At 39.2% G+C, this 15,122-nt stretch overlaps 1 protein-coding gene across 6 annotated transcripts in view; it reads right to left on the bottom strand.

The window, feature by feature from the left end:
* The window catches only part of ARMC8 (armadillo repeat containing 8), a 108,462-nt gene extending 93,378 nt beyond the window's left edge, over positions 1-15,084 (bottom strand). For 3 of the 6 annotated variants that reach the window (XR_012129477.1, XM_073232246.1, XM_073232245.1), the window contains exon 1: positions 14,932-15,084. Coding sequence is in view for 3 of the 6 variants with exons in the window: in XM_073232246.1 (XP_073088347.1) it covers positions 14,932-15,084 (153 nt within the window). In the remaining 3 variants the exon portion in view is untranslated. Of the gene's footprint in view, positions 1-13,443; positions 13,574-14,328; positions 14,679-14,931 lie in introns of those variants that run through there. The other 3 variants (XM_036991772.2, XM_036991775.2, XM_073232247.1) reach the window with 2 other exon arrangements.
* Positions 15,085-15,122: the final 38 nt, after the last annotated feature.

Below are 15,122 nucleotides of genomic sequence, written 5' to 3'. Positions count from 1 at the left end.
TAATAGCAAAAAAAAGATGCACATCATTAATCAGGGAAATGCAAAGCAAAACCGCAATGAGATTTCACCTTACACTTGTCAGAATGGTTAATATCAAAGAGAAAAGAAATAACGAGTGTTGGCAAGGACGTGGAGAAATGGGAAACCTTGTTAGGGGAATGTAAATTGGTGCAGTCATTATGGAAAATCCTGTGTGAAGGTTCCTTAAAAAACTAAAAATAGACCTACTATATGACCCAGCAATTCCAATATTGGGTATCCACCTGAAGAAAAGGAAAACATTAATTCAAAAAGATATATGCACCCAGTGTTCACTGCAGCTTCATTTACAATAAAATATGGAAACTTAAGTGTACACTGATGGATGAGAGGATAAAGAAGATATAAATACAATGGAATACTATGTAGCCATTAAAAAAATGAAATTTTGGACATCGAGGACATCATGATAAATGAAATAAGTCAGACAGAAGACAAACACTACATGATTTCACTTACACGTGGAATCTAAAAAACAAAACAAAGAAAATCAAACCAAACCCAGACTCACAGAGATCAGACTGATGGTTGCCAGAGGAAAGGAGGATGGTAGGTGGGGGCAAAATAGGTGAAGGGGATTAACAGGTAAAAACTTCCAGTTAAAAATTAGTAAGTCATGGGAATGTAATGTAATGTACAGGTATTATACAGCAAGAGGAATACAGTCAATACCATTGTACTAACTTTGTAAGGTGACAGGTGGTGACTAGACTTGTGGTGATCATCTGCAATACACAGAATTGTCAGATTACAAAGTTGTATACCTGAAACTAATATAATATTGTATGTCAATTATACCTCAAATATGAAAAATAAATAAATAAAACTGCTTTTTGAAAAAAATTATTCAGGAAGGGGTCTGAATGTCCAATCACTAAGTCCTAGACTTGCCGTGAATGGGATTTAACTAAAAAATTAGGAAAGTATTCAAATAAGTTTTGAAACTTAAAGTGAAATGAGTTTATTAGACAATGAAGAGCAACAGTTCAAGTGTTAGGAAAATATCAACCATTTTATTTCATTAAAGTCTTGTTCTTTGTATATTTCATTAAACACAATGTTCTTAATTTCTAACACAGTCAGGCATTGTAAGTGTAACCTTAAAAGTGGACAGAAGATAAAAAGAAAGTTGAAGATACAATTAACTGAAGTACTGAGGTTAGGGATGGAATGGGAGGTGATGCATAAGCAGTAAGGATGATTAATCTGAAAGACTAGTATTTTGCTTGTTGAAAAAGGAGGGAAAAAAAGATAGGGACTTTAGGTGGAGAGCACATGTGCAAAAGAGAGTCCTGAAGCAATGAGGTGTGTTTAGAAATGCAATTTAATATTATTATCATAGAAAGAACAAATGACTTGGCATTTGAAGATGGGTTTGAGTCCTAGTTCCACCACTACTAGCTTTGTGACTTAGAGCAAAAATAAAAATTTCAGATTATTTATTCAGTTATAAAGTGTGATTTAGCACACAGCTCAGTGTCTGGACCAAATAAGGTAACACACAGGAAAAAAAAAACCCTATAAATTGTAAAAGTACCTATTAATACTGATCATTCAAGGAAATTCAATTTTTGTACAAAAAGGATAATTGCTTTAACAAGTATACCAAGGCTCCTCTTGCTTATTCAGATTCATACTCATGGTTAAAAAGCCGAGTTATTCAAAGATACCTTTCCTCACCTGATAGCAGCTTTCTTTCAGGTGAGCAAGCTAAGTACTTAAAAAGAAATAAGCATTTGCATGCTGAATTTAAAAATCTAAACTTCCATTATTTGAGATTTTTAAAAACCACCAAAAATATATAAAATTACAATTTGTGCAGTTTTAATCACTATCTTCCATTGTAACTGTAGATGTCACCATGGACTCAGAATATAAAATCACAGTTAAGACTATCAAGTTCCAGGAATAATCAATTTATGGTGTTCTCTCTCCTATAAGCAACCCACAAAGAAAAGGCAGCCAGATAACAAATATTTTTAAAATACCTGACACTTGTTTACTATGTTATAGTTTATGACTTTTTCATATCACTTTTTTCATTTAATTCAGGTGCTCTTTAGAAATTAAAATATTATAATTCTCAATGGGGAATTCTGACTCCCAAGAGATGAATGTTTAAACTAATGACTGCCAATCAAATTAATATAGCAATGGTTCCACAAACTACTAGAACTTTAAGATAGAATTGTTCATAATGTTCATCATTCATTATTGTCAGAGAAAATCTTGGTTTTGGAGAGAGACAAAAGAAACACAAAGGAAAAAATATCGGACATTTAAACTCCATTAGGATTCAGTTTAAAACCTATTTCAGGCTGAAATTCAACATGAGAATATTTTTAATTTACCAGGTATTATACCAGATGCTGGTTATAGAGAGATAAGATAAAGTCCCTTGCCCTCAAGGCATTTACAGCACAGAAAGGGAGCAGAAATGTAAGCAAGTAAGTTACAAGTGTAACCTGTAATACAAGATAAGTGTAACCATAAAAGTGGAAACAAGATAAAAAGAAAGTTGAAGATACAATTAACTGAAGTACTGAAGTTAGGGATGGAATGGGAGGTGATGTACAAGCAGTAAGGATGATTTATCTGAAAGACTAGTATTTTGCTTGGTGAAAAAGGGAGGGAAAAAAGACAAGGACTTTAGGTGGAGTCCACAACATGCAACATGTGCAAAAGAGAGTCCTGAAGCAATGTGGTGTGTTTAGAAAGGCAATTTAGTATTATTATGATATAAAATGCACTTGGATATAAAAAACAAAGCTCAACTTGTAGTGTTTAATTCAGTCAACAAATATTTACAAAGCTATGCAGGTACAGTCCCAGGCAATGAATAAAAAAACCCCTGCCCCATCCCCCCAACTCCTATAGAAAGCAATAAGCATAACAAATGAGACAGAATATTAGAGGGCTATACATGATACAGGGGAAAATGTTTAATAGTACATTTCACTGTCCTTATAAGCTGGGGGAGAAGTAGAGGAAAGAAAGAGGGCGGTTCAACAAGACACACAAACCACTCAGAAAGCCCCATGCCCTCAGCAGTTCTAAACAGGGAGAACACTGCTCTCTAAGATCCTCTGTAAGTCATTGCTTTTGGCTGTCAAGATGACAGTAGGTGATACTGATATCTAATGGGCAAGGATTAAGGAGGCTAGGTGTTCTTCAAGGCCTGGGACATTAGGCCCATATCGCAAAGACTTTCCAGTGTGCAGTCGTGTAGGAAAAAAAAATATCTGAACCTAGATTCTAAGTCCATTTTACACATAAAAACAAAATATGTTTTGTATCAGTTTACTATACAATTAATTTTTCAAGACTGCAATTCCCATATGAATAAAGAAAAGGCTGTAATTTGTCTCATTAGAAACTATACCAAAAGTAATTCAGTTTTAAAGTCACATCAAAAACAGTACCACTTATTGTATTTAAGTAACCATCACATCATACATACATCAGTCTGCAGTGCAGCAGCCACATTCAAAGCCAAACTACATATATTTGCAAATATATCACTACTTTATTAATTTCTCATACAGTAGTACCTGATATATCCCTCATCTAAGTGATATGAATTTGTTTCCTATTCTTTCTCCTTTAATACAGCTAGGGCATTACACCAACTCATAAATAAAAATTCCACATTAAGCATAGTTATCTATTAATTTCACTTCAGGAGAGTCAAGGAAGCACCACAAAATTTTAAGAAGAGGGTGTAGACATTTGTGGAGTATAACAATGAAGCAAAACTGAAGGAACAAACAGCAGCATACTCACAGACTGCAAGAAGGGACTAGCGGTTACCAAAGGGGAGGGAGGGCAGTTAGGGAGGAAGGGAGAAGGGGATTGAGGGGTATCAGGATTGGTGCACAGGGTGTGGGGTCATGGGGAAGACAGTGCAGCTCAGAGAAGGCAAATAGTGGCATCTTGCTACACTGATGGGCAGTGACTGCAATGGGGTATGGGTGGGGACTTGATAATATGGGTGAATGTAGTAACCACATTGTTTTTTCATGTGAAACCTTCATAAGAGTGTATATCAATAATACCTTAATTAAAAAAAAGAGGGTACGGAGTCTGATAAGAGTTGGGAACCACTAAATGAAACAGCTCCAGTCAACTGAGAGCTACCCTTCCCCAATCCCCAAACAATTTAAAATCAAAATTTGATTATCTGATACTGCCGAAATTCTCAGTAAAAAAAAAAAAAATGCTTCCTTTTGTCACTTTGACAATTTTCTGAAATGCCAAACAAGTGTACTGCTTGGATTAGCCACAAACTTAGTTATTTATGTTTTAAAGCCAGAGACACTTGATATGTTTGTATTTGTCCCTAAAGAGATTAGGGTTGCCACCATCCAGAATATCAGAAACCAACACTTTGAAATCAGCATTTTACTAAACTTTGCCTTACTTTCAAATCATGTCTCCCCTTTTGTTCTGGCTGTGTAGTGGTAAAATAGCTTAAGTCACAAAATCCTAAACACTGCCTTACTGTTGCATGAATAGCTCTGGTGATACATAGTATTTCTCTGCCAGAGTTTATTTCACTATTAAACAAACTAACTGCTAGACAATTATTTCCTAATTTTAAGAGGGAAAAAACTTGCCTCCCCCTGGAACAATATAAAAAAGGACAATATAAACAACGACTGACCTTCCTTGTAGACAGTTATCAACCCTTCTGCCTCATAAGAAAAATTAGAAGAAAATGTCCAAGTACTATTTAAAACCCAGGATTTTGGTGGAGTTTTTGTTGCTGTTTTCTTTACTTTCTGTATTCTGGTAAACTGGTCCCATTGAGCCTCAATCAGATTCTCATTCAATTCTTTCAGATCCATCACATAGTATTTTTGCAACTATCTTTACCCTTAAATTTGTTTTTTTTAAATCATGGGATTCATTCTTCGTATTTCTGGAGACTCACAGCATCCTCCCTTCCTGGGTTAACCTAAACCCTGCTTTTCTGCAGCCTCTAGGCAACTTTGGAAAGTTTATAAAATGGCACTTCAGGTTGGCTTCCATCAGTGTAGATAACATACTTACGACAACTGAAAGTCCTAGAATGTACTCTGCATTAATTTCACAGTTTCATGAAAATACTTAAATACATAATTTTTAACTTAATCTACTCAGATAAGAGGTAGTCCTGACCCCTTAATAAATAAGACCGAAAATTATATTTTAATTTTATATTTTAAAACAAATAGTAAATAAATAAATACTCATAAAGTTTGAAACAAAATTCTAAAATGTAAAGCTGCGCACACATTTTTGAAAATTAGGTGTTGATAAATCTGACTCTGACACTTTATGTAATAGCATATGACAATGGGCCATCAGCCTCTCCAGTTCTGTTTTCCCCAATTAAAAAATGACAAGGATGAACTAAAGGTTATCTGTAGGTTTCTTTCAGGCAGATTTCATAATTTTACATTCAAACAAAGAGGGAATTTTTTTGTTTTTTTTTTTCATACTAGAAAAACCAAAGCACAGTTAGATTAAAAGGGATATGAAAAATAGCCTTTATATGTCCAATAGTGAGTTTTTAATATACTAAAATATTATTATAACCCTTAATACCAACTGCTATAAATGTGCTATGGTAGTCACAAGAACTGGACTTAGCATTCATGTTTCCTTCTAATCAAGTACTATAATGTTCATCTTTTTAAAATATGGTACAAAGCAAACAGCGTTTTGGGTCTAGATGGATTTTATTTTCTTCTCACTACTGAATTCTAATCACTTACTCTTCAGTGTAGACAGGAATGTCTGAAGACCGAGGACCAAGAAGACATCCCTCTGGACAGACTAAATGAATAAAGTAAGGATTTCTGGTGCAAAACAGTATCATCTATAAGTCCAAGGGAGCAAGAACCGTCTCTGGAACATAGGAGTGACAAATGCGGGAAGGAGTTTTACAAAGATTGAGATATTCCCTGGGTTGGCTATGGTTCATTTAGATGCCTCTCAAGATAGCCCAGGAAATCCCCAGGATGCATTCAAATGCCCACTTCTCAATCCTAACATAACATAGTGAGGCTACTCAGACATGTGTAGTACTGTCCTGGACCATAAGAATAGTTTAAATTATTGTTCAAGACTGAAATCATGTAATGACTTATAGATCCGGGTACCATCTTTAATGGTACACCTAGAAGTGGTATTGTCCAGACAGGCTAGCTGCCTCCTGATAAAAGAAGACCTATTTGCTTCAGATTCTGAGGCAGTAGACACCCATGCCTTGGAGCTATCCATGGTGCTTCACTCAGACTCAAGCCACCACTTTGAGCAATTCGTGTATTAGCTTTCCTATTATTACCTCTCAGAATCTGTCTGACTTGTCACCCACATTGTGGCCTGTGACAATCATGCCAGTATCACAGGCCACTTGTACCCTCCAAGTACTCCACTTTGCCTGTGCCCAAACTGACAAGCGCCTTATGTTGTTCTAGCGTGGATCTCCAGCTAACCTATCTTTGTCCCCCAGGCCTGCTACACCATCTGTCACAGAAAACCCTTTCTGTAGATACTTCTTGTGGAAGATCATTGACATACTCTGGGCAAAAGATTATGGTTCTTCAGAGCCAAGTCACCCACATGATACCTTACATGAGTTTTAAACCTTATTGTTACAATTTTTGTCATTTATACTGGCAATTTATATGATTTTTAAATTTTGCTACATATGTTTCTGTGGCTGACTTTGGGATGAGTAAAAAATAGTAACTGTTAACTCCAAGATTAATTTGTGGGTTTCAGGGACTCCATGAACCCCTTGAAATCCTGGGATTCTTTTGGCAGATACATGTTTTTTTTGGGAAAAAGTGTGTTGAGATTCTTATCCTTAAAAAGTTAAGACCACTTATCAAGATGCTGGTAACTCCCAAATAATGATCACTCCACGTTTAAGCACTAGACTTATATCTGTGGTGTAATAAATATATTTGGTGTTTATCATAGTTTCTGGCAGGGCTCCTAAAACTCTTGGAATTTCCTGACTGGTTATTCCTAAGGAGTTCCTTTGGATCACACTTGTGCTGCTAAGTGAGTAGGCAGGGGCTCCTAGATAGCCTCAGAACGAGACTGGTTCCCAGGAAGACCAATTGATTAGAAGACTGGAACTTTCAGGCCCCGCCTTCCCCCACCCCCACAACCTCTGGGAAGGGGAAGAGCTGGGGGCTGGAGAATGAAGCTCTATAAAAACTCTTGAATAAAATTTGATGAGCTTCCAGGTAGGTGAATGCATCCCTGTGCCAGGAGGATGGTACACCCCAGTCCCTCAGGGACAGTTGTTCCTGTATTCAGAAGCATTCTGCATCTTCCCTGGTGTATCTTTTCATATGACTGTTCTTCTATATCCTTTTCATATCCTTTAAAATAAACTGGTAAACATAAGTAAATGTTTTCCTGAGCTTTGTAAAGCCATTCTAACAAATGATCAAACCTCTGGTAACCTCTGGCTGGTCAGAGGCACAGGAGAGCAAACTGGACTTGCCACTGGTGTCTCAAGTGGGCAATCTTGCAGGATTGAGCCCTTCACGTGTGGGATCTAACACTGTCTCCAGGTAGATAGTTTCAGAATTGAGTTAAATTGTAAGATGCCAAGCTGGGGTCCACAGAGAATTGGAGAATTGTTTGGTGGTGTGGAAAACCCTTGAGAATATTGCATAACTTGCCTATTAGACACCTCTAAACTGATGTCCAGAAAACATTTCAAACTCAGAATGCCCAAAATGAAACTCATTTTTCTTTCTTACTTCTCTACCATGTTCCTCTCCTAATCCTCACCACCTCAGTACGGCCTTCACAACCTCCTAGCTGTAAAGATAAAAATCCAGTGACTGCAATGGGGTGTGTGTGGGGGGACTTGATAATGTGGGTGAATGTAGTAGCCACAATGTTGCTCATGTGAAACCTTTGTAAGATTGTATATCAATGATACACAATCATTGATAAAATAAAATAAATAAAGAATGCTGTCAATCATGCTTGTTCATGATCATGACTCTTTTCCTCATTCCCCTCATCCTAGCAGTTACCACTTACAACTTTTTGAAAGCCTAATAAATTCTTAAAACATTCCTGAAGCAAAAGAATAATATATTCTATAATCATTTTCAGGTGGTAAAGCCATCCAAATATTTAATGATTCCATAGGTTAGAAACTCTTCCCACTGCACCACGACTTTTCATTTTTAATAGAAAGTGTAACACTATCTCATCATTTCCCCTCTTCAAATAACTGTACTAGGAATATATGAGAGAATGTAGGTAAGTCTTTATTCTTCTGATTTTATGTAATGAAGTCAAAATAGTTTTCCTTTATCAAACTGACAAGTGGGGGCTGTTTCTGCAAAACAACTCTTATTTGGAATCCCCTTCATTCCTGTCTAAAGGGTTCAAAGCACCACTGCTCAGAGAAGATAGCTGTTCTCCAATTTCCAGAAGATAATATGAATTTTGCTTTGTCAATAACTCCCTATCTTTACTCAGAAGCCAATAAATACCCCAGGGTATTTATCTCAACAATACTAAAGTTTGCCCACACAAAAACCTGTATATGATCATTCCTCGTAGGTTACAATAGCCAAATACCGGAAACAACCAAAATGTCTACAAGGGGAATGGTTAAACAAACTCTAGCATATACATACCATGCAATACTACTTAGCAGTAAAACAGAACAAACTATTGATACACACAACAATTAGGATGGATCTCAAGGGCATTATGTTGACTGACAAAAGCCAATCTCAAAAGGTCAATCTCAAAAACCAATCTTTACTCAGACAGATGGTACTGCAAAACAATTTCCAAATCAGAAATCAAAAATAAAGTCAAAAATCACTGAAATTCCTGGCCCCTGGCACTATTTTGAAATTCTTATTGAGAATGGGAGGAGACAGGAAGGCTAGATCTCCAAATGAAATTGGAAGACCCTACAGGAAGGTGTTTCTACTTCTCAGTAAAGCTTAAAAGACTTCTTGAGTACTCGTTGTCTTAATTCATGTAGCAATCTTTCCTAAAAGAGACCGAAAAATATCAGGGAGCATACAATGAGCATCTCTCCCATTCTCTACACATTGCCAGTGAAGATAAAGAAGTTCATACAGATTACTTTATTTTAGAGCCACTTCCTGACATACCGTCCTTATTGGTGCTTTGTAGAGTGAACTAATGGCAAACTTTAAGATGTGCTAACCAGATTTTACTTTCCATTTATTACTAAAAACCAAAGAGGACGAATACATCCTTGGAGGGTAGGTGGGCTTATTTTTTTCTAACTACTGTCAGTTGTCCATGTAAGAGAGCAAATCAATACGCAGCTTAAGGCCAACAAATGCTGATAATCATCAAGAACAGAACAAAATTCAGGAGTATCCAGAGTGGGAATACCCTGGACAGTTCTAACAGCTGCTTGTCAAAAAAGCATAAAGGGACTGGGAAAAGACTGTAAAGAAGGCAATTAAAATTAATAAATGCCTTAGCTGTCCAGACCAGCCTACAGTGTGATTCAAAGGCAGTTTATTACCTTGCCTCTCTCAAATCATTACCAAGTGACCAAAAAAAAAAAAATGCAATCATCCTCTTAACAGGGTCTTTTACAAGGCATAAATTTTCATTTTGATTAAGCCCAATTTTCAATTTTTTTCAAAAATAGGTCATTTTTGGTGTTCTCTAAGATTTCTTCACTGAGATTCAGCAGATTTGATTTTATTTCATAGAAGTTTTACTTTATATTTTACAATTAAATCGATGATCCATTTTGAATTAATTTCTGTGTAAGGCTGAGGCTGAGATAAGAGTTCATTTTTTCACCCTATGGTTAAGAGGATGAAAAGCTACAGACTGGGAGCAGAGCACCTATATGACAAAGGACTCATATCTAGAATATATAAAGAGCTTTCAAAACTCAACAGTCAAAAAACAAACAGTCCAGTTAGAAAGTGGGCAGAAGGACACAAAGAAATATTTCACTGAAATATTTCATTAATATTTCACTAAAATATGGATGGAAAATAAGTAATGAAAATATTTCTGACATTATTAATCATTACAAAATGCAAATTAAGATGGTGTTGGGCCATCACTACACATCTATTAAAACAGCTAAAATAAAAAAAATAATGACAATACCAAATGCTGATGAGGGTGCAGAGAAACTGGTTCTCTCATATATTACTGGTGGTAATGTAAAATGATACAGCCACTCTGGGAAAGTTTGTCAGTTTCTTTAGAACTAAACATACCTTAATCATACAACCTGGCACCTGCACCCCAGGGTATTTATCTCAACAATACTAAAGTTTGCCCACACAAAAACCTGTATATGATCATTCCTCGTAGGTTACAATAGCCAAATACCGGAAACAACCAAAATGTCTACAAGGGGAATGGTTAAACAAACTCTAGCATATACATACCATGCAATACTACTTAGCAGTAAAACAGAACAAACTATTGATACACACAACAATTAGGATGGATCTCAAGGGCATTATGTTGACTGATAAAAGCCAATCTCAAAAGGTCATATAGTGCTTGACTCCATTTATCTAACATTATAGTAAATGACAAAATTACATGGATGGAGATTAATGGTATCCAGGGGTTAAAGACAGTAAGGGAGGGGGAGTAAGTAGGTGTGACTACAAAGAGGTAGCAGTAGGGAGATCTTTGTGATGATGGGCTACTTTTGATAGCCTTGACTGTGGTGGTGGTGGTACCACATACATACATGTGATAAAATGATAACAGAATTACACATATAGTTACACTAATAATTAATTTCCTGGATTCGATATTGTACTATATAGTTATATAAAATATAACCAACAGGAGAAACTGGGTAAAGCGTACACAGGGATCTATTATCTTTGCAACTTCCCATGAATCTAAAATTATTTCAAATAAAAAATTTTCAAAAATGCAGTCAATGTAAAATCATCCAGAAGTTAAGGAAACATGGAAGAATTGATAAATGTGTTGAAAAGGATGCTGCTCTAATGCCAAAGGCAAACCGAAGAGGGATACGGGTCTTCATGGTACATCCTAGAAAGAAAGCTGAAGAGTTTTTCCAACTCTCCAAAATAGATAATTCAAACATTTAATGAGTATCTCATATATGCAAGACATTGTGCTATAAACAGTAGTGGGATTAAGAAGAACAAAAGTTCTCTGAATTAATTTACCCTCCAAGAAGATAACACAGAATAATTATTAAAGGCCACAGGGCCTCTGTGAAGGCAGTTGCCTTTGCCTGGAATGCTCTTCTGTTTTACTAGTTAATTCTTACTCAGCCTTGAACTCTCAGTTCATTGTCACTTCTTCAGGGTATCCCTCTCTAGCTCTCTTAATTGCCCTCCATATTAGATCTGGTTCCCATATTAAATGATCATACAGTACCCTATATTTTTCATTCATAAATGAAAGGTCTGTGCAGTTCACCACTGTATTCCTAAACCCAATGCCATGCCTGGCAAATGACAGAAGTTCAAAATATATTATATGAATAAATCCATTCAAAGCTCTAACTCTTACGTACAAACCAGCAGGCAGACAATAAGAGCTACTGGGATATGGGAGAAACCAAGATCACTTCAGCTTGAGAAAGCCAGCTCATATGGAGCAGAAGTTTCATGAAAGAGGAAAAGTATCTTATATGCAGAGCTGAATATGAACGTCAACATTTTGGCAACAGGAATACACTAACGAATTGAAAGGCAAGCAGCAGGTCCATGTTCTACAGGAAAATTAATGTGGGGAATGACTTGAACTGAGCGAGTAAGACACTAAAGGCAATAAAAATGATTGTGAGGACACTGTAGTAATGCAGGCACAAAATGATGAGGTCCTGAATGAGCAGGGTGGCCACAGAACAGATAGATGTGAGCAACACTAAGAATGAAGACTTAAGGACTGATGAGATACAGTGGCATGAAACAAGGAAGAGTCAAAGATAATTCAAGAGGTTTAACAGAGTGATCAGGGAAAGATAGTACCATTACTAGAAGTCAGGACTAAGTTCTTCTCTTAGGAGAAGGAATGTGCTTTGTTGGAAGTGATGGGCAACATCTACATGAAAGAAGATGTGACACAAGATGGAAAAAAAGTCAAGGCTGGCAACATAGATATGTGAGTTGATCAGTTAGAATTGTATGAGTGAATTAGATCTCTCAGAGGTAAAAACGGTATAAGGGCCTTGAATGGAATTCCTTTAAAACCATTTGACTTGCCGCTTACTTGAATTACATTTATCAAGCTAAAGAGTGTGAGCTCCCTGAGGGCATATCTGATCTCAACCTTGCATACCCTAAGTACACATTACAAGGTGGTGTACATAATTGGTGCCCAATAATAGCCTAGTAAAGGAATCGATTAGTTTCTAGATAATTTCTGATTAATATTTCCTGTTCCACCTGTACTTTGTATTTCAAAAAGCGATGCTCTGGGTAGTGCTTTGAAAGGTACAGGCTTCACTTTAAATTAGTATAATCACTGAGTTTAAACAGTTTAAACCATTTATTCAAACCTCTGATTTGCTAAGGCTCCAGGATGGAGACCAAACTTTGGGACTGAAAATATTTTAAAAAATTAAGCACCCTATGTGGTGGGGACTTGAGAATGGGGGAAATATCATAACAACAATGTTGCTCATGTGATTGTATATTAATGATACAAATAAATAAATAACCCCCCAACAAGATTGTGTGCAAAGCAAATCCCCTCTATAAGGAGGAGATACTCTTTAGGAAGTCTTTCAATAACACTGAATGGGAAATATTATTTACTGAGAGGATGAAACAAATGAAAATTTTCAATTGTATGTCTATACAAGTTGACAATATACAAAAAGTAAAGAAGCTTCAGATGAAACAAAGAATAAACAAAGTAATTAAAAGGAACTGAGAACAGTTGAGATGCATACTTTTTTAAAAAAGCATAATGAGGTAAGTCATTGGCCTCTCCCACAAAATATTCCTGGGTATTACAGTCAGGGGTGGAGTGATGAGCTAATCTGATCCAATACTTAAGTGAACAGTACTTCCCCAGCTGCAGTTTAAAAATAAGAAAAAGAACTAACATGGATTAGGGGAAAAAATTTGTTGACAGGCCCCCAAAATTAAATGATCAAGGTTGCAATACATCACAATGCTCTAGACTTGACTCAGAAAATGTCCTCAGTGCTCCCAGATAGGTGTGTGTGTTTATGGGAGAAGTCAGGCAAGCGCAAAGAAACCAACTGGGGTCACAGACTCAACCTGACAAGTCATGTCTAATCCAACTACCCTCTCAATATCCGACTGGCTTCCACAAGTCAAAAAGATGGTCAACCAGTCTCTGCCTGCCTGTTTCCAACAAACAGCAAATGGACCACTCGGGTAAACTGACCTTTTTCAGAGTTGGACAGCTCTAATTTGTTGCAAAACCCTCGAAGTTATCTCCCAGCAACTTTCGCCCCTGGTCTTGCTTCTCTCAAGAGCAACACAGTGAAAGGTGAAAGTCATAACTTGGATTTCAGCTGAAAAATAAATTAACTAACTAACTAGTTATCGTTTCCTGGTATGTCAGTACGTTCCCTTCTTTCAAAAATAGGAAAATTTGATCTTTTTTTCCCCCCAATGTTTGACTCCTCTTAAAAGAAAAGGAATGCCTGGCACAGGTTCCTTTAGACTCTGAGCTACGACGTCCAGGGCAGAGCTGGAAAAAGGGGCTTAATACTAGGAGACGTTGCAGCTGATAAGAAATGACCGTTGCCAAAGAGCAAACGGCTCTAACGTGTGCCCCCTTGTTGGCCCGCGACAGAAGCCACAGAGACCTGGCCTGGAGGCTCTGAGGCTGAGCGGCCAAGGAGCCTGCACCTCTTCCTGCCACAGCCGCGGGGGGCTGGGTGGACGCTCCTCCCCGGGCCAGTGGCCAGCCCGGCGCCTCACAGGGGAGAGCGCGCGGCCCCGGAGAAGCGGCATTACTGAGAGGAAGGCTCGGTGAAGCGCCCGGCAGAGCCCAAGCCGAGCCGCCGGGCCGGCCGCCGGCACGCCCAACCAACCCGGCTCGCGGGACGTCGTCTTGAGAACCGGCCCCGGTGGGAGCTCCCGGAGTGGGAGCATCTCCGGCTCGACCAGGGTCCCGTCTATCCCGCCCGCCCCCCTCTCTCAGTCCCGGGTCCAAAGCAGAGCCGGAGGCCTCCCCAAGGGGTGGTGCCCAGGAGGCACGCCGCGTCGGGGGCGGATGCCGCGGGCCGGACCGAGCTCCCAGGCGGGCGGGCGGGTCGCTCACCGAGAGGACGCTCATGCGGATTGGGGTCTCCAAGAGGCACGCCATCTTGAGCCTTCCCACCCGGCTGCGGCCGGCGCCGCGCGGGGGCGAGCACTTTCGACAGCGAACGACAGGGCCAAAGACAGGCGCCTCTGCGAAAAGTCAGGCACGTAGAGGAGAACGGACCATGCTCTAGAGAACGCTGAAGTATGGCCAGGGCCCGCGGGAGCAAGGCCGAAGGGAAACCGCGCGAGGAGCCTCCTTACGAATCGTCCTCTCAGAAACAGCAGCTACTGTCAGCCTGCGGTTGGAGGTGGGAGCGGGCAGCAGTTCCCGCATGCGCACAGACGACCTGCCGGCCCCACCTGCCTCCCTGTTGTAGGAGCGGCCCTTACAACAGCGGCTCTTAGCTTACTCCCTTTACCCCAAGGCTTTCCCGTTTCTCTTCCAGGGCGTCCTCCAGGACTGGACTGAACTGTTTCAGACAGGTGAGGTTTCGCCTCAGAGCTACGAGCACCTTCTGCTGCCCTTCTCTGGAGTCCTCCGGCTCTGCAATAGAGGACAGCCGCTACGGTCAGCCTGGACGCCCGAAACCTCCACTCCCAAAGCGCCGCCTGCACCCACCTGGTCCACACTCAGCCAGTGGTCCCGGTCTTCAGCCTGAGAGCCCAGGACTACAGACCCCACCTGAGTGTCCGTCCCTGGGTCAGATGCTGCGGTGTTCCTGCTCCCGGGTACCACTGCCTCAGGCCCCCCGCCCACCTTCGGGATTCTCATCCTGTGCCGTCTGGACCTCTGAGATCCGGGCTCAGACC

Source organism: Manis javanica, chromosome 3, assembly GCF_040802235.1.
Source record: "Manis javanica isolate MJ-LG chromosome 3, MJ_LKY, whole genome shotgun sequence".
Lineage (NCBI taxonomy): Eukaryota > Metazoa > Chordata > Mammalia > Pholidota > Manidae > Manis > Manis javanica.
Note: the sequence above shows the minus strand (reverse complement) of the source record. Positions and strands in the feature narration are given on the sequence as shown.